This window comes from Pararge aegeria, chromosome 7 (assembly GCF_905163445.1).
Source record: "Pararge aegeria chromosome 7, ilParAegt1.1, whole genome shotgun sequence".
Lineage (NCBI taxonomy): Eukaryota > Metazoa > Arthropoda > Insecta > Lepidoptera > Nymphalidae > Pararge > Pararge aegeria.
The window spans coordinates 12,222,137-12,241,976 of record NC_053186.1 but is presented as its reverse complement, the minus strand read 5'-3'; the positions used below and the strand labels follow the sequence as shown (position 1 = coordinate 12,241,976).

At 36.6% G+C, this 19,840-nt stretch overlaps 3 protein-coding genes across 4 annotated transcripts in view; 2 read left to right on the top strand and 1 right to left on the bottom strand.

The window, feature by feature from the left end:
* LOC120624883 (AF4/FMR2 family member lilli-like) overlaps positions 1-19,840 on the top strand; it is a 69,591-nt gene that overhangs the window by 36,203 nt on the left and 13,548 nt on the right. The window contains exons 5-6 of the mRNA XM_039891645.1: positions 18,173-18,215; positions 19,250-19,321. Of these exons, the coding sequence (XP_039747579.1) occupies positions 18,173-18,215; positions 19,250-19,321 (115 nt within the window). The remainder of the gene's footprint in view (positions 1-18,172; positions 18,216-19,249; positions 19,322-19,840) is intronic.
* Positions 721-3,084, top strand: LOC120624884 (protein ALP1-like). 2 transcript variants are annotated; one of them, XM_039891647.1, is made up of 3 exons: positions 721-1,120; positions 1,962-2,360; positions 2,532-3,084. In XM_039891647.1, the coding sequence occupies exons 1-3, from the start codon at positions 831-833 to the stop codon at positions 2,842-2,844; spliced, it is 1,002 nt and encodes a 333-aa protein (XP_039747581.1). In that variant the 5' UTR covers positions 721-830; the 3' UTR covers positions 2,845-3,084. The 2 variants fall into 2 exon arrangements, with proteins under 2 accessions (XP_039747581.1, XP_039747580.1); XM_039891646.1 differs by having other exon boundaries at positions 722-1,120; positions 1,962-3,084.
* Positions 1,111-3,275, bottom strand: LOC120624885. Its single transcript, XM_039891648.1, has 2 exons — positions 3,080-3,275; positions 1,111-1,829 (listed from the first exon to the last, which is right to left on the bottom strand). The coding sequence occupies exons 1-2, from the start codon at positions 3,249-3,251 to the stop codon at positions 1,135-1,137; spliced, it is 867 nt and encodes a 288-aa protein (XP_039747582.1). The 5' UTR covers positions 3,252-3,275; the 3' UTR covers positions 1,111-1,134.

The window sequence follows — 19,840 nt, the reverse complement described above, 5'->3', positions numbered from 1 at the left end:
GAGTTATGCCCAAACGTACATAAAAAAATACTCGAATTGGTAACTTTGTCTGTTTTGAGGTCGGTTAAATAACGAAAAGACATAAGACCATTTTATTTGGTGCCGCATAGGCACTGTTATCACCACTTAAGTTAAGTAAGGAATTAATACTTATTTAATTTATCGTAATTACTTGACATGACATACTGAAATACTATGTGCGCGAATGTTTGTCTACAACTCAGCTCATGAGTCGCACCAGTTGTAGGTTATTTAATAAATGCGAAATTATTCATACATACAAAGAAACAGGCACACGTTTCTTTGTATGCATGAATACACTTGTATTGTACACCACACAAAAGCGAAGAATATAGGAAACCTAATTATCATAAGGCATACAATTTGACGGGCTTATCGATTCATAGTGATCTCTTCCAGGCAACCAATGGTGTAACGATACGAACCAATGGTGTAATGTAATGTAAAGACATAGCTAATGTAAAGAAAGGTAGGCGGTACGTAGACACAAAGGTGTGATTTTATCGTTGAATATCGACAGCCTCTTTAATCTATAAGATCAACAGTAACTCTAGCAAGATTCACAATAATTGAAGTATCCTACACCAGTGATGAAAAGTGAAACATTAATTGCAATTTAGAAAATATTCACAAAAGACCGCAAGTGATTGAATTGATATCAAAACCGCACCGCACCGCGCCGCTTAGAGCTAGTTCAGACATGGCGGATTCCGCGCGGATGCAAATCGCGCGGTTCTAAACGCAAGTGTTCAGACAGGCGCGGATGTACATGCGGAGTGCCGTTATTCGCATAGGGTGACAGTCCAATCATGGAAGTCGAAGAAGCAATATGTGTGTACTTGTTGCTCCGTAAAAAAGAAAGAAAGAAGAAACGGCAGTATTGGGTGCATCCAATATTACGCGATCGGTTTACTCATGGTCAGTTTCAGACTTTATATCCAAAATTAAGAAGTTTTGAACCAAAATTCTTCAATTATTTGAGAATGTCGATAAATTCATTTGATGAATTATTAGAAATGATGAGTAAACAAATTGAATCTAATGATACCCATATGAGGTCAAGCGTGTCCCCAGAAGAAAAACTCGTGATCACATTAAGGTAAGATATTTATTTTATACGTCAGAATATATATTTTGTACTATAGAAGACTGTGAATCGTCAGTGCTATTGCATGATAAAGGCGATGGAGACTCTCCTGGTACTATTGTAGAATATCCAGTGAAATATCCTTGTGGGTTTGAATATTGTTGGTTTTGCCAAAATACTGCATTAGGCGTGTTTTGCTGGCTCGTGATATGAATAGGCGATGGTAATTTCTGCCCTTTCTGTATTACCTGGAGCAATTCAATTTTAGTAGCCAATCGTTTATTTTCTGGAACTTTCTTTAACTCTTTATACAATGACATGCAAAAAAGTTTATCATCATCATCTTGCTTTGACATACTTTCTTGTATTTGTCTTTGTATTTTATCTCTTGATTCAATACTATTTTCTAATATGTTAGACAATCGCTCTTCTGAAGTAATTTTAGTTTTCTTCCTTTTATTGGGTACCGGTTGTATTTCACGTGCATTTACAAAATTATCTAGCTTTTGGTCAATGTTCCGAATTTCTTCATTTTTGGCTTCATCTATGTTTGTGATAGTTTCTTTGTTTTCTATCGTCTTCTGAAGAAAAGAAAGCCGGTCGAAATACATGTATTTTGAACCTTTACATGCACCAGAACCAGAAGGAATTGATTTGCCTTTCTTGAATTCCTTATTATAAGCATCACGGATGTTCTTCCATTTTTTTTGTAATGATACACCTGGAACAGAAATCACTATCTTTAACAAATATAAATACAGTAGCGGTTAGGTAATTCAAGACACTCATTATGCTTTAACTAGCGGACCCGGCAGACTTTCAAAACGATACAGATTAATATTTTATTTTTCAGATATCTGGGTACTGGTTGTTCCTTTGGAGAACTACATTACAACTTTCGTCTTGGCAAATCTACAATCACAGGAATTGTCCGTGAAGTATGTGAAACTCTGTGGGAAAAAGTCACAAAAAACGTCATGCCTGAACCCAGCGAAGATATATGGAAGAAAATAGCTAAAGATTTTGAAAAATATGCAAATTTTCCCAATTGCATAGGCGCCATAGATGGCAAGCATATAAGGATTACAAAACCCAAAGATTCGGGTTCTTTGTATTATAATTACAAAACTTTTTTTTCCATAGTACTGTTGGCACTTTGTGATAGTAACTATTGTTTTACTTTCATAGATATCGGATCTTACGGAAAAAGTAGTGATTCTGCAATTTTTAAAAATTCAGCATTTTATAAAAGGTTAATAGAAAAGTCATTACACATACCAAAACCTAAACCAATATCTGAAACAGATCCTAAACCATTGCCATACGTCATAGTTGGCGATGAAGCGTTTGGTTTATCCGAAAATGTAATGCGACCCTATGCAGGTAAAGGGCTATCATATGAAAAAAAAATATTTAATTACAGGTTATCAAGAGCTCGACGTTTTATTGAATGCACTTTCGGAATTCTGGCAAACAAGTGGCGCATTTTTCATAGGCCTATAAACGTGAATATAGACTTTGCCGAAGACATAATAAAGGCCTGTTGCGTGCTACACAATTTTGTTAGAACTAGAGATGGTATACAGTATGAAGATACTTTACATACTGCGCCAATGAGTAATCTTATTACATTACATGCAGGAAGGGGTACACCATCATCATTAAACATTAGAGACAAATATGCTAATTACTTTGTGAATGAGGGTCGTGTAGAATGGCAAGACACGAAAATATGAAATTAAAATTGTTACAGTTCGCGCCAAATAACTAAACTCAAGATGGCGCGTCGCGTTGGTGGGTTGTACATATTACAGTTAATAGCTATACGTTACTGTGGTAACGTGATAGTTTTCCCGCGCTCGTTACGTACCGCCAAACAACGTTATACACATTTCAGTTATTTGGGGTGGACTGTCTATTACAAAACATGTAAACTACCCTGGTAAAATGTATAATTAAATGTCTACTGACCAAAAAGAACCTTCTTTTCCAAAGAATCCTCATTTTCTCCAAAAATCTCCACCAGCTCCTGCCAAGCTCCGTTTTTAATCGTTTTGTTAGAATATTCTGCACATTGGATGTTCCACAAAGCAGGTCTTTTTTCCACCTCATCGATGAATAGCTCGGTGTCGAAGCGATCCATTGTCACCGTCCGATACGCGCGGCTTCCGCGGAGCAACTGAACGCCCTCTAGGTACGTCAAGTAAATAAAACCGAGCGGCGACCGCGCGAATTCATTTTCTCGGTTGAGCCGCGCGGATTGTCAATCCGTGCGGACAGGTATGAACGATTTGTAAGGCGCTAATGTAATTAGGATCCGCGCGGTTCAACCGCGCGATTTGCATCCGCGCGGAATCCGCCATGTCTGAACTAGCTCTTACACTCGATGTAGGATGCTTCGTATACACCAAACTATTAATCCAATTTTTCTAATATCTAACATTAATATAAGTTATACCTATTGTGCAGATGTAATGTAAATTGTACCTATGTTTTATTGAACAATAAACAAATATTATTATTAAATATTATTATAATATTCATTTTCATTTATTATTTTTTACCGATGAATAGTATACATTGAACAGATTAACTAGGCGACTATTGTAGGACGAGAAAAGTTACCATATAAATATATATTAAATGTTTGTTTGTAACCTACTTTACGCTCAATCAGTTCACTGTTCTTGATGAAATTCTGCACCTATATAAAGCTTGACTCCAGCAACCGGAAAAATTATAAATATTAAATAAATGAACATACTACGACAATATACACATCGTCATCTAGTCCCAAAGTAAGCGTAAGCTTGTGTTATGGGTGCTAAGATGCATGATGAATATTTTAATGAATAATATACATAAATACTTATAATACACACATAAACACCCACACTGAAAAACATTCATGTTCATCACGCAAAAAAATTCCAGTTATGGGAATCGAACTCACGGCCTTGGACTCAGAAACCAGGGTCGCTGCCCACTGCGCCAAACGGCCGTCAAATGACGTTTTTTTCATCCCGGAAATAAAACGATTCCCGTTAGATGAAAAAAAAACCGAAAAACGGCTAAACGCGAGTCGTGTATGTGATCAGAGTAGGTACTCTGTTGCGCATGTCTAGCTGGTAGAGCTTTTTCTTATAATAAAATAGCATAGCGTTTAAGAGATCTGACGGACCACTTGATATTAAGTGATTACCGCCGCTCAGGAAAATCACAGCACCAAATGACATAGGCAGCTGATGGTTTCGGACGACTTTGTTTATCCGCTACCTAAAAATCGTAGAAGGATGCAGGCTACACAATTTCTTTGTGCGTGGAGTAAACAACTTGTACAAAAGAAACGCTACTGAAAACCGTAATTCGTATAGTCCTTTATTAAGTAAACCGCAGAAAGTAAACAGCAGTTTTCTTCAAGATCTCTTTGTCTTCCTTCCGACCATCACTCGACGTTACGCCTTACGTCTGTCGGTTGAATTGTACAATCGGACCTCTACTCCACCTGTTGAGCACCTGTCTTGAGCGCCCGCGGGCCTTACGCACTCCATATGCTATCAACACGTGCTGTAAATTGTGCTATACTATATTGATACCTTTTTGACAAGACTGTCTTTCGGTGATCTGAGTGTTCTGTTTCTATTCGACAGCCAAATGGCGCCAAGTGGGCGGCGACCCCGCTTCCTGAGTCCAAGGCTGTGGGTTCGATTCCCACAAAATGTTTGTGTGAGGAACATGATGTTTTTCAGTGTCTGGGTGTTTATCTGTATATTATAAGTATTAATGCATATTATTCATAAAAAAATATTTTTAAATAACTTATAGAGCTAAGATACAAAAGGTCACAAAGATAGTTCACGTTAAGTGCGACGAAAGGAAGGTCTTTACTACTGAGGCCAGTTAATGTTTACTTGCCTTAGTATTAGACCTACATAGCCTCTATAGTCTTTCGCGACGCCGTCTAAAGTCTAAACGTTATCGGCATTTACCGCGAGATCAAAGGCATAGCAACTATGGCTTAATAAAGTGATATTATTTAGCATAAATATATAATTAAGTATGAATACTGCGAACCGAAGCAGTACATTGCAATTCCAAGACGGTAAATCCTAATTTTATCTGCGCCGCGATTAATGAGCAATTAAAAGCATGTGCATCGGAATATCTCAAGAGAACATGCGGTCGGGACGCGTGCCGACGTCTCGGCGTCACCGCTGCGCCTTCCCAAGCTATTTCCGTGCCCTCTGCCAACGAATGCTTAAGTTAAACGAAATACTCTAATGGTACGTATTTTTACCAGCGGATCCAGAAGGTAAACGTTTTCCTGCCACAGACTCAATAGATTATATTAAGTTATATAAATAAAAAGCGTGTCTATGCTCTAAACCACACTCTCCAAAGCAGGAAACCTGTGCCCATCAGTGGGATTTATTCGTCTTACAATCAATATCATCTAATAATGACCCAATATTTTGCACAAACATATCTCTCTTAATCTCTGTGCGTAATATTGCACAGGCTAGCATAGGCTAGGCTGAATTATTTTTCTATTAATATTACTTTTTTCATTCCGTCTGTCTGTGTTTACACCCGTGAGATATTAGAAGGCAGAGGATAAATATTAGTATCATAACCTGATTAAAAGCCAACTGCTCGCCGCAACCCTCTTAGCTTTTAGGAGAAAAATAGTTTAGACTGTTCAATCAATTTAACATTTCGTTCATTGACCCTTAAAAGTGTCTCAAGTACTTTAGCTACCCTAAAAATTTAAGATACTTACATTTGCATAATAGGTATCGACATACGAATTCGATGGTGCATTAATTCTATGCACCATCAACCCTTGTTTATTAGTCGTCGCAACTTATCCCCACTATACACCGATGCATAGCAACTAGTGCATCGTGCGTCCGAAAAGCGTACGGTCAGTACACTCGCGGGCGTCGTCTAGTCGCCACGTCTCGCGACGAGACGTTGCCACCGTTGCCACCGTTACTACGTTCTACGCGACTGTACCCACTAGAAACTACCTATCCCACGGCTCTACTAAAGTACTCGAACTTTTATCACGCGTTAATAAAATACTATACTACTTTAACGTATACAAGTATGAGAAAACGTATAGAATATACCAATAATGCCTATATATATGCGTAAGCCAACTTTATAGGCTAGGAGTCAACTGTAAAAAGTATTGTGTAGTGATGCACGTTTCAAGTGAATCGTCACTGTCGGATATTGCCACAGCACAGTCGCGCTTGATTTATTGCATTTGTTTCTAGTTGAGATGCAAAATTGCCTAGTATATTGACGCACGTTTGAAGTGCTTTATCATTAATATTGTTTACATACAATTCGCACTTTTATTCCAGAGAGCAAAATTATATTTATATGTAGCGATTATGCAATGCAATGGATTGTGATAATATATATGCATGATTTTTAATGTGAAATTGAATTCGTGGTCTAGAATTACTTGTGTCAGAAGAAAAACATTACTGGCACATTTTTCCAAAATTGTTTAAGATTGAATAAGGTGCCTAATTGAATAAGACGACTCGATGTAATGGGTTCTGAAGTGTTTTATTTCACAAACAATTTTTACAGTTGACTCTTGCACTATACAACATACGCTTGTGTTTGTATAGAAATATTTTAGTGCGGTGAGTTATGTGTTGTATTGAGTAACGTATTTTGATTTCATCTTCTCTGCAATTGTATGGATTTGGAAGAATTGAATGGATATAATTGTCAATTTGAAAAGTCTTGTATGTACGACTCGTATGTTTAACGCACATTACTTTTATTTTGTTTCGTTTGGACAATCGATTAAACGTTTGTGTACGATGCCGCTTATAAACGCATAAAATAATAATATAGGCTTTGAATAAACTGGCATTTACAAAGTATTGTCCCTTAGCATTGTGTGAAATAGCAGCTAAACGATATATTTTCTTGAACTCAAAGTACGTAAGGCTACGAAATTTCAGCGTATTCGACTATGCTGATTGTGTAATTCATTTTCATTAGTAAAAAATGTCTAGACTACGGTTTGAGTTTCTTATAAAAATGATAAAATTCGGTCACCTCTGAAAGTACCAGTCCGATTGCAATAATGTTTTGCTATTCACAAAATAGTCCGTTTATTAAAGAAGATTTAGGCTATATTGGTGAAACCGCTTCGCAAACCTAGTTTGGCGTAAGGGCGTAATGCGTGGGTGTACGTGCCGTGGCGAGCGTCTCTAAAATCGATGCAATGCAAACATGTTGATGTGCGAATAACAATCAACGCGGCTCAACCCTACAGTCTGGATGCGGAGTAATAATAGCGTCGGGAGGGACGGTCCTCACGGAGGGCCGGCCACACATGCGATTGTAACACCTAATTAGTGAGTAGCAGAGATCATTGTGCAATGGCCTCGGCGCAGCGCGCCGCAGTGGGTACTTGCATTTGTGAATGGTTTGATCTGATCGATTTTAATAACCCTGTCTACTACGGTTGTAAAGAGGGAACTACAATAATTATTGATCGGGTTTTTAGGCTCTGTATAGAATTCGTTTGTAACGTGGGTCCAATCCATTTGTTAGCTACATACACACTAACTGTTTTAAACATAATTTAGGAAAAAAAAAATACACAGTGCGCTATTGTGCATTATAAGGTAATACTAAGGTGCGCAAATAATTTTGTTTACTTAACTTTTGCACCAAATATTGCTTAAGAGCAGTTTGCTACTTAGGGATTGGCGTCCTTCATTATGAAAAATCCACCACATACCTACATACGGAGAAGAATTAAAAACTTCATAATAAAAAATTTTGTATTAATAGGTACGTGACTTCGTAATAAGTTCTAACGAAAAAAATATCGAAATGAATAACAGACGAATAATTTAGTTACATTAACCAATAAGTACCTATAACAAAAGACACATATTTTTATTAAGTAGGTGCGTACAATTTCTCAATAGATCGTTTCGTTGTAAGATGAGAAGCACATGTAACATTAGAATAGAGAGATATAACGGTATTACTACTCCACATTTCTTTGAAAAGGGTCGTCGTAAACATAAGTAAACTTTGAATTAGATTTGTTTAAGAAAGTCTGGCTGGGACCGGGGATACGATCGGACGAGCAATCGGTCGACTGATCGCGCGACTTGCCCACGGAATAAGGGGAAGTAGGGGCTCTTTGTCACCACCTGTCTGTTTTAATAGCTTTCGGAAGACGCAGTCACGTCCGGGCCGGCGCACGCGCATCTGCCGGTCGCTACTTCGCGCCAAATCTAACGTGTTTCTCGACTTCGTTGTTGTAGTTACAATGAATGAATGAAAACGTTCAGTTTTATACTTTAAAAGTGATATTCGTGAAGTATTAACTTTGGAAAGTGAAAGTGGAACTAAGTGGAAAAGATGTGAAAATGTTGGGACTGCTGGCGTCTGATTATGGATATCAGAACCGAATAACTTTGCTGCAGCAGCTTATTGAGTGTGGTGATGTGCTACTGGGTCGGGATTTTATCTGTGGTACGTTCGACTACAATAATAAATGTATAAAAACCTATTTACCGATCTATTTGGCTTTAGATGCCACTGCGAGATAAAAAAAAATATTTTTGATTACATTGTAAACTAAGCGTCTGTTTTCACGTTTTATGATATTTGTTTGACTTTTTGAAAATATTTTTGTAGTGTTGAAATTGCCTGTGTCATAATATAACACAGCAACATCCTTTGGCGCAGACGTTTACAAAATAAAAGTCAGAATTATTTATTTTATTGTAGCAGGTTGAAATTACTGTTTGGTGGGGAAGCTTCAGCAAAGACGTGCCGCCAAAGCGCTCCGGTACACAGCCGTGTAGAAACCGAGTAGGGAATGGGATTAATATACCATACCCCGTACAGGTTAGCCCTCTACCGTCTTAGACTACATCATCACTTGCCACCAGAGATAGCAGGCAATGACTAGCATGAATTTAGGGGAATAAAAAAAATAAGTTAATGAATTTTTGTAGGGTAATCCTTTGAGGGAAAAACAACAAAAATTCAATTCATCCCTAACAAATTGTATTAACAATAATGACTCCGTGTTGGTTAATTCAGGATATATTCAGATATTGAACTAAGTGCACTGCGTATCTTCATACAGATAAATTAAGAAGCTAAAGTATTATCAGGATACTCCTGTTGAGCTCGAGAAGAAAGATACAGCGATTAAACCTTTACTGTGTTTTGTGTATGTATACTAAAAAGCGTATTAAGGTTTTTGGATAGGATAAAAATCTAAAAATCAATACAGCATCCAAACTTTTGTTCGAGGTCGAACGTCCCTGGAGAACACGCCGTCGAATCTCAGATCGCTATCCCTTTTATTTACTGCCGCATTGTCCTGCTCAACGTATCAATTCAGCTAATTAAAATTGAAAATGACAAAAACATCCATTTTGAAATACGACATCCCTGTGACAATATGATTGCGAAAGTTAAACATTGTAGACCACTTGATGATCTCCCTTATATGTATTGTCTGTAAGTTAGGTCGGCGGTGTACTATAAAACTTTTGGTTTTGTATTGATATGCATAAGATTTTCACATTTTGCATCGTAGACTCGTTTGCGAGCATCGAAAAACTTTAACGCCAATGTAAAATAGACCTAATTTTTCTTACCTTTAAGCCTTCTGTGCTACTGATTTTTATTTAGATTTACAATCGACCCGTTAAGATCGCTGACTGGTAGAGGTGTAAATAAACTTAACTATATCTATGATCTTACAATTTTTCTTATGTGTTCTGAGTGCATTGAGGAAGGAGGTGGTGTGCAAAGCCATGACCTGTTACCAACTTTCGTGACGCGTACTTAGTTCATGCTATGTGCACTGTGCATAGTGCATAGGGATATAATTCCAACTTCAGATTCGCTTGACCAAACGCCACCCTCTTTCCGGCATTAGCTAAACACCATTGATACGTACCAGTTATGTGATTGCAGAACATTTTTTTCGAATTATATTAGCAAGAAATTAGTAAAAATCTTTTGAAGTTCTTTTGGCGCGTTAGAGACAAATTATGAGCACCCTGAAGTTAACTTTAATATTTTTGAAATGATTTTTATCTTGTTGCGCTAAAGTATAACTTGTAACGCGTGTATATAAGTATACAATGTTTTTTTACCAGGGTAGTACTAACAGTCTTTGATGGGATTAGACTTAAAGGAATTCGATTGGTTCAGTGAGACGAGTGAGTGAGAGCCATCCCATCAAAATGTTTTGTTTTTTTAACAAGCTTACCGATCTCTTAGATCAAATCACTTGCTTAAAATAGATAATACTAGTAAGCCTACCGGTTTAATCAGTTGCCCTTTTGATCATGACAGCGCAAGATGAGTAGTAATAACACATATAATTATTTCCTTCATATACTAACCTACGATTTCTATTCGCAATGTCTCTGTTTATTGCCAATTAAACTAATTAGTATAATGTCTTTGTCATTACAAAGGCACCACATTTGAATTTGAAGTGTATTGTTTAAGTCGACCACGTTTCGTTAAGTCGGTTGCATTCTTGTCGTAGTTTGGTAAATGTATGAAATGTATGCTTGACTGGTAGACGTACGAATTTATAGACAACTCAAGCGCAGAGGTTACCTATGCACAATTCAAGACTTTCAATAGCTAAACTGAAAATGAACAAACTAATTTTATCTGCCACTCCAAGAGCAAAACTCAGCCTTAGTTAATTAATATTAGTGTTGCCCAAATGCAAGAACAAGACGAGACTTAGCCAGTCTTGGTCTTGGTCTTGCGCCAATACACCTGGTCTTGGTCTTGGTCTTGGTCTTGCGCTCCCAGTCTTGGTCTTGGTCTTGGTCTTGCAGCAAGAGTCTTGCAAGTCTTGCAATTACCTATTAGTCTATTACTATTTATTAAAGTTTACTTTAAATCTTAGAAAAACGTATTAGAATTGGAACATTGTGAGCTTGAATTAACATAGCCATAGTAAAGATCAAGCAGATTAATAAATAACTGAAGATTTGATAAGAAATTCGAAAAATCGACTGACCTATATGTCGTTTTCCATGGAAGTAACTGTTTCTTAATAAACATTTATGATTTATAAGCTTACATTTGCTAAAACAACTTGTAAAAACTTAAGAAATATAATGACTAAATGTACAATAATAGTACCTAAGTAATTAGTTTAAAACCATATAAGTAATCAATATTATAATTACTTACTAGAATGAATTATTATGACATCTACTACCTATCCTCACCATTTTATCCTAATCATAATACTACTTGCGTGATCAGTATAATGTATTCATTTTCATTCTAAGCACTCTGAAACTTATTTATTCTTTGGAACACCTGTAGGTACTCTTAAAATTCGAAATTATTTTGCATGAATAGTGTCAAATGTTATGATTTCGGCGCGGCGGCAACGATTGTTTTAGATTTCAAAAGAAGCCGCCGGCGCGTGTATCATAACCATGTACTTCCGAAAAGCGGCATATTTCTTTGAGAAGTAAGTACAAAACCTTTGATGCCGCATTATCAAAGTGCCGATGGTTAAAACATAACTATGCATGCACTCAGTTTGATTTTAATAGATATTTTTTTTTCGCTATGTTTATGGTATTAGTCGTAATGCGCATAGGTCCAGTTTTTCATATTCTTTGATATAGTTTTTTGCGTCTCATAGAATTCCTAAGCGTACCTATCTACCTATACACCGAACTGTTACACCTAACTACTCCGTGAAATAGCGCTAAGTCCTAGCTGCAAGACGCAAGAGTCTTGCAGGCTATGTCTTGTTCTTGCTCAAGTCTTGCACGGTCAGTCTTGGTCTTGGTCTTGCTAAAAATACGCGGTCTTGTTCTTGGTCTTGGTCTTGCAAAAACGCAAGAACAAGACCAAGACTGCAAGACCAAGACTGAATTTGGGCAACACTAATTAATATAATGTAATTATTTATCACATAATTAAAAAAAACACTGGATGAAGACAACGCAGCACACTCTGGTTACCTATCAACATTCCTATTTTTGGACTGGGCGCGGACGTTTAAAACGTCATGATTCTGCGTGGTAGTAATTCATTCAGCATTAGCATTGCCTGTTCTCGTATAATGTAATATATGCCATTTCTCCCCCTTTTCCCTTGACACTATTTCAATGATGTAAGAGCCGTTTTAAATGCATCAATGATATTATAAAAACTATAACGATTTCATAAGTGTAATAACAATACAACTAAATATGCATAGTAAAAAATAGTTTCCACTCTGAAATTAAACTATAATTCAAAGCGTAATCATTGCTCTCGCAAATCATACAGTTTTAATGCTCACTTAGATTTGGTTACGCATCCAGTAGCTATTTCATAGTGTAGACTATTTTATACCTACCGCAGAAAACTCGTAAACATAATATCTGCAGTACGAAATGTTGACCATTATGTATAATCCGAGGTAAGGTCAATCAATTAAAAGCTTTGTATTATGTGACAGCCGCGTCTATTGTCAAGTCACATAGTCTAGCTGTCGTCAATTGTAGTAATTATCCTCGTAATTATAACACCGGCGCCTTGTCTCCACTGGATCGCGCTGTCTCGATTGTTCTCGTAATACACACCTGTTTATCATATTAATTGTGTTACATTGTTCGTTTGAAGATCAGTAGCCTATCAGAATTATTAACTTTTTGTTTTCACCCTTTTATGCTTCCCTGGTCAAGCAAGAACCCTTTTTAGTTTCCTCACGTTTTCCTGTCTGTCTGTCCGCGTGCCTTACTATCTCTTTGGTTCAGAACATATGTTCCGACTACAGATCAAATTAGTTTTGTTTTTTACCGGCTCCATGTGACTCTTAATGTCGTCTGTCCGCACAGTTAGCGGTTAGTATAGGTTTAATATAACTGCCATGTCTCTAAACACCCCTAAATTGACACCCCTATGTTATCTGTGGAGTTGAGTTTATTAGTTGTGGGTAGGTATTAAGTAAATTTAAAAATATCATGTCTGTTTTAGTCTGTTTTTTAGTATTTGTTAGTGCTATACTAAAAGCTAAAGAAATACATAATGTGTAAAAACCATCACGGTTTATGAGATGCAGACCGGCGTACAGCGTATTCTTAGTAAGAGGGTCCCATTTTACCCTTTGGGTACGGAACTCTAAAAAGAAAATCAGTTAAGGACCATGTTTCGGATCACTGTAGCCTGTTCAAATGGCAGCAGAGCAATTCACACACGCACACAAATCATCGAGTTAGCAATATGACAAAATGATTTACAAGGGACTTGCGTTCGCAAATTAGTGTGCAGGTTGGATACTATAGGTGGATGTGTGTGTGGAAATAATGGCGTACGTACACTTTAATTGTTTAAGTGGGAAACGTCAGCTAACCAGACATTAATTGTTGCACTATGTCGTAAAGCGACGGGCACTATGCACGTTTGTCATTGTGACATCAAAGCTATTCCTTAACAGCGGTTTCTTGCAACTTTGCTTGCGCAGTTTTTTTTTTTTACTACTGATTAGTCCTTTAGATGATGCAGTCTAAGATAGTAGCGAGCTAACCTGTTAATCGGTTTTTACACGACATCGCACCGGAACACCAAATCGCTTAGCGGCACGTCTTTGCCAGTAGGGTGGTAAATAGCCCCAGCCAAAGCATCCCACCAGACCAGAAAATTCGGAAATAATAAATTCCCAAATCGCCTCTACCGGGAATCGAAGCCGGGACGTCTTACTTAAATTCACAGCGCTCACCATTGCGCCAGGTAGATCGTCAAATTGTTTTGATATAAGTAAGTAAAAATTTTCTTTCATCACCATCATCATCAATAGTCTGTAACAGTCCGCTGCTGGACTAAGGGCCTCTCCCAAGCGGAGGGTTTGCCATTAATCACCACATTGTGCAGATTGATTGATTGATGTTCGCCGTAGATGGTACGAGTAGTAGTAGCAGCAAGCAAAGAGGACGATACTGCCCGTTCTCTGTTATCTCTCAGTTGCTCTTACGACAACCGCGGGAAGAGGATATGTGTTGACCACTTTATTCTGATCAGTGGCGTGCACTTCATACATGCACAAAAGCACTGCATACCCTAAATTTTTTGTATGACTCATAAATGCAAAGGATTTTTCCATTTTATGGCAACTTCCTTCTTTATAGGTACCATACCCTGCCCATACCCTGGTCAAAAGCCCTGTGCACGCCACTGATTTTGATCTACCTTCACCGCACTGTAACGCGGGTAAAACCACAGGGCACAGCTAGTTTTAAATAAATAGTACAACAGCTTTGAATTTAAAGAAGTTTTTTACAATACGCCGTATTATTTTTGGTAGCCAATTATTTTCTAAAGAACAAAAGGTAAGGGACCGATTCTTACTGTCACAAATTTCAATACCCCTTTGCACAGCTAGTCGGGTCATTCGGGCTTTTGGGATTGTTTTCGATTTTTTGTTGTCCTTTTTCTCACGTTTTGTTCTTGTCACCTTATTCACGGTTGACGTTGAAAACAATGGGGGCTAGATTTGTTTGTTTACATTTGTAAGCTGTGTAAAACATGTTTAAAGAGTCGTAAATTTTGAGAGCATTTCAAAAACTTTAGGTTTTTTTTTTAAATTTAAACTTGGTTCAAGTGCGTTTCAATCATTTAAATATCACTTGATGTAACGGCTAAGGAAAACATCGTGAGGAAACCTTTGTGTGTGAAGGCGTGTGAGACTACGAGACTACGAATACGGCTAAGCATTCTGAGAGAACACCCATCCCTGCCTTGTAGTGGAAATGTTTCTTTGTGTTTTGGTGCAATCGAATTTATCAAATTCAAAAATGTTTTGCTCATGTAGACCTTATCACAGGCACTCATGAAGCGTTCATACATTTAACATGTTAACACCCATGTTAGGTGATAGTGCTAACTGCATTCGTCAACTTAAAACTAAAGCTAGGAGGGTTCAAAACGAGCTTGGTATAAGAAAACCCCACAACAAACTTAGCCGGGTCCTATCTGTCTATCTATACCTCATATCTTATACTGTAACATGCAGTGGCGTGCACAGGGTTTTTGACCAGGGTATGCATAAAGAAGGAGTTTTCTGAGTTTTTTAAGGGTAGGCAGTGCTTTTGTACATGTACGAAGTGCACGCCACTGATAACATGCAAAGAATAAACTGAGGAATCATACTCTTTTTTAAGTGTTGTAATCAGACCACATATTAAGCATGAATTTTCTGAAGACAAATGTCAATACTGAGGTTACTTTGAGTTGGTTGAATCCTTTCAGCTTAACTACAAAGATAAAAGTTAGTTTTTGGTTTTTGCCAAAGTGGACTTTGAATTCAAATATTTTTTAATGTCAACACCTGTTCCTAGTTGTGGGATTAAATAGGCTGGATAATGATAATGTTGTTGATGTACCTCCGTATTATGTGGACATTATGTTACTACATTTACACAGGCAAATAATATAAAGAGCAACACATTTGCATTCTCGCAACTACAACGGTACTTACTGCTAGGCTTTTTATCGTTCTAATCTTTGCATGTTTCTCGGAAAGAAATAACTAATGGTTTCCAGTTTGAATTATGTTCACTTTTTAGACGTCTTCTGTATGTAACCATTTTTTGTTACTTTTACACGACATAATTAAGATATTGTATCAATTCCCGACGCAAAATATAGTGCAAAACACAATTTTTTCTTCGTTTGCCCACACTCTCTAAAAATACTTAGGTTAGGTTTTGGGTTTACTTTTAGGTTAAAGTTTAAATCCCACAAAAAACCTCAGAAAAATTTTACGAATTTGTTTATCAAAGCCAACCCTTCATATTTCTAAGATATAAGATCGGCTTCATGAGATCGTCTTTCTTAATAACGAACAGGCTCTTTTATGGAAGAATTTATTTTTTATACCTAAAAATGAAGATTGCTTAAAACCATTGAATTTTTTGTAGAACATAGTATTTGTGTATGAACATTTTGAGAGCGCACGCGGATTATATAGATCGCGAATATTTTTTCTTCGGGTTTACAAATAGTTTTATCTCAGGCTGAAATTGTATTATTACTGAAATAAAATATAGGATATGTTACTTCTTGATAAAATGGCTTTCTAAAAGGGAAAACATCATTAAATTTAAATCGGTTCAGAAGTTTTGAAGTTTATCCATTACGAATGAACATAAAAAAAAACTTTCTTAAGATATAGATTATTAAGAATAATAAGGATTCTTGACGTCTGTAAAAATCGAAAGCGTCTAATTATTATTGGGCAAGTATGCAGCGGGCGGGACGCCTCACCCCGTAGGTCGGTGACCCGCGGGAGAGCTAGGTCATTGCTATCTACGTGCCCTCTTTACGTTCACGTGGCGGCTGCACTGTGTAACCACACTGGCGACATGTCGAACGAAAAAAAATTGATACCCAGCAGAGCTAAGATATCCGTCACTTGATATAATTATGTCTACCATTTCCTCGTCTTATAAGACGAGATAATCACCATCATCGTTATTATCAAACCATTACCGGTCCACTTAAAGGGTCTTCCCTCGGTATGAGAAGCGTTTAGTCTGTAGTCCACCACGCAGGGCACATTTGACATTATGGAGAACTCATATTCATAGTTTCCCTCGTTTTGTTTCTTCAATGTTAAAGGTAGTGATATTTAATTGCTTAAAACGCACATAACTTAGCAAAGCATTACTGCTTTTTTACTACCGATGTGTAGACATTGTTATCTCCTAGCCGACATCTTTGCAGCAATTGGTTGGTAGTTATGCTACAACTGGTAGCAGCAACACTCACGTGCTGACCACGTATTTTAGTGTGCAATGCTGTTTAAAGTTGGATGCGTGAGGTACCAGATGGTTGTGTACTAAAAAAAAAAAATTGAAAAGGTCTCTAGTGTGTTCTCGCTTTAATTTTTAAGTCTAGATAATGGTTTTGATCTAAATAAAAGGTGATTGCCTGATACTGTGGACCTTTAATATTAATATGACCGAGGCGAGACTCGGGGTTTATGAACCTTAAGTAAATAGATTTTTGGGGCTTCGTTCACTGAGGTCTTTACCATCTTTGCCTATTTATAACTTACTGACATATCGGCCGTTGGAGTTTGTTTAATTGTAAGATATGTACGTTTTTATAAATCTAGTTGTGGCCTTTGCATTCCTGATATAAAAAGTAGCTATTCGGCTCTTTAACTTCACCCAGTCATTAAAATAATAATTAGGTACGTAAGTTTCTCAGTTCTAGTCCGGAGTTAGCAAATTATTATTTCATTACAGCTTTCACCCATTTGAGCCATTAATATTGTTTGTTATCACTATTAAGAAATATTCGATTTAATCAATTTAAAAGGTTTCAACACGCGTGGCGTGTTGGACTTATCCCTTATTGGTATAAAGGTTGACTTTCTCAGACCCTCCCTTTGCTCTACGAGTCCTGCGCCCAGCATTAATATACGAGTTATAAAAAGATAGGTACTATTAGTTCTTGGCCAGTGTTTGAAAGTCGACGGGGTATCGGCCGGGAGTCGAACCCGCACATTGATTGTTTACATTGCCGCTAGGCGCTTAAACAAACACTCATACCACACTACAGCATACTATACAAGCGAATACACCACTTATGTTGTTTCCAATAAAAGCTAAAGTTGCGTGTAGTCTTGACATTGTTAAGCACCTACATGACGGTATTTGAAAACAGTCTTGGAGTGTGACCAAGGTATTTTACCGCTTAAGAGATTTTAAAGCTAATGTATGTTAATTTGTTGCCCGATGGTTTGGTGGTTAGAATACACGGTAAAAACGGGTGAATTTCGGTACGATGAATTTTTATTTATTTTTATTGTAAAAAATAAATAAAAATTCATACACATTTTAAAGTTTATTTAAAAAATACCCTGATTTCTAATAGCATCTTCAAAGAATAATACTCAGACAATCTTTCGAACCCCCATACTCAATTATAAGTAACCTAACTTACCATTTTTTTTAAAGTTCCTGACTATTTACTTGCATAAATTAATATTTTTTTTTTTCTTTGCAGGTTTGGACAACCGGATATCAAACTCAAGGAGTTCAGTCTCGCCGTAAGTGTGAACATATTAAATTTAAATACATTTTCTTTTTCTTACTGAGTATTTAATTACTTTAGTTCAATTGTGGATTTTATTATTTGTTTCTAGCATTTGCATACTATTTCTTACATATTTTATTACGCAGAATAAAAAGTAGATTAAGTCGCTCTCCGTTCTTAACTATATTGGCAACAGTAGCCTCGATCCGTTGGCACGTGTCTGTGTACAAACCTAACAAAACATTTTTTTTTAATTTTTATTATTATTACTATTCTAGTACTTGAAAGTTATATTTGATCCACAGTCAAGGTAAAATTTCATATTTTCACGTTACTAACATAATTTATTGAAAGTTTTGTTGTGTCCTTTGTATAAATAGTTAAATATTTAGTATTTTTTTAAATATTTATTATATGCTAGATGTATTTGTTTATATTAGTTTATGTATTAGTATTTAATTATTCGTATGTATTTATTTTATATTTTGTACCACATGCAGTTACTTCTCCTATTTTTTTTTTCTAATTCTAAGGTTGCCCGGCAGAGATCGCTACTAAGCGATTAAAGCCGCCTTATGTAATCTACTTCTGTCTTTGAATTTCTATTGTTCTTTTTTTTATTTTCCTAACTTCAAAGTGGTGTACAAATAAAGAATTAAATAATCATTAAATTACCGTTGTGTGATCCCTTTTCATAGACCAACTGGGCAGTAATGGCTTTTATTTTTTTTATTGTTTTAAAAAAAAGTATTTACTTCCTAATGCTGTGTACATACCTTCTCTCTCATACTAACGTGCTCAACTGGTGTAAACACAATCGACTTTCTGATATAGGTATAAAAAAAATGAGAGTTATATAATATGTACCGCGTATCATTTTTTTTTATGAATGATATATTTTAATACTTATTATCCTATTCCGGTCTAAGAGAAATCCAAAAAATCAAATATCATAAAAATTGGTCCAGCCGGTTCTTGAGTTATAAATGGTGTAACTAACACAACTTTCTTTTGTATATAAAGATATGTTTGTCTCTGTGATTGCAGTGACGTGGTCAACAACCTGAGGCTTTCGGAGAGCGACGACGAGGTTGCCGCCACTACCACTAGACTCGAACCGTAAGTTTCCTTCCCATTCGTAAACTAAGGTCAGTTTTTCGTCAATGTATAAAAGAGTTACTGACTAAAAAAAAACACCTCCGAGAAATACGTAATTTATAGAAAAAGTTCTATAACCATAAAAACCGTATAGTGTTTATCAAAGTTCAGTTACCAATTTACTCATACTATTGAGGCCACGCGTAATGTAGTAAATAGTAATAGGTAGTATAGTACAAATTGCATAACAGAAATCGGTTAATCGGAAGAGACTAAACATACCAGGTGAGGTGAGTTACGTCGTACGCGTAAATTTACAACACCGAATGAGAGGTATATGGCTATTCTTGGAATACGCCATATTGTTTCAGGATGTGTAGCGTTTTGAATACCATCAATTAATTATTGTAACAGTTTACTTTTCGCAATTTATTTGTTCGTTTAGCTTATTAAACCTTAACAGCCTAGTGGGCATCAAATAGGAACTTAACGTTTGGCGGCAAAATAAGGGGCTAAGATAGGCAACAATTGTTAAGTTTT

Coding starts and splice junctions, on each gene's coding strand:
- LOC120624884 (XM_039891646.1), top strand. CDS start 831: ATGGAAGTCGAAGAAGCAATATGTGTGTACTTGTTGCTCCGTAAAAAA. Junction 1,121..1,961: donor AAACTCGTGATCACATTAAG/GTAAGATATTTA, acceptor TTTATTTTTCAG/ATATCTGGGTACTGGTTGTT.
- LOC120624885 (XM_039891648.1), bottom strand. CDS start 3,251: ATGGATCGCTTCGACACCGAGCTATTCATCGATGAGGTGGAAAAAAGA. Junction 1,830..3,079: donor GGAAAAGAAGGTTCTTTTTG/GTCAGTAGACAT, acceptor TTTCTGTTCCAG/GTGTATCATTACAAAAAAAA.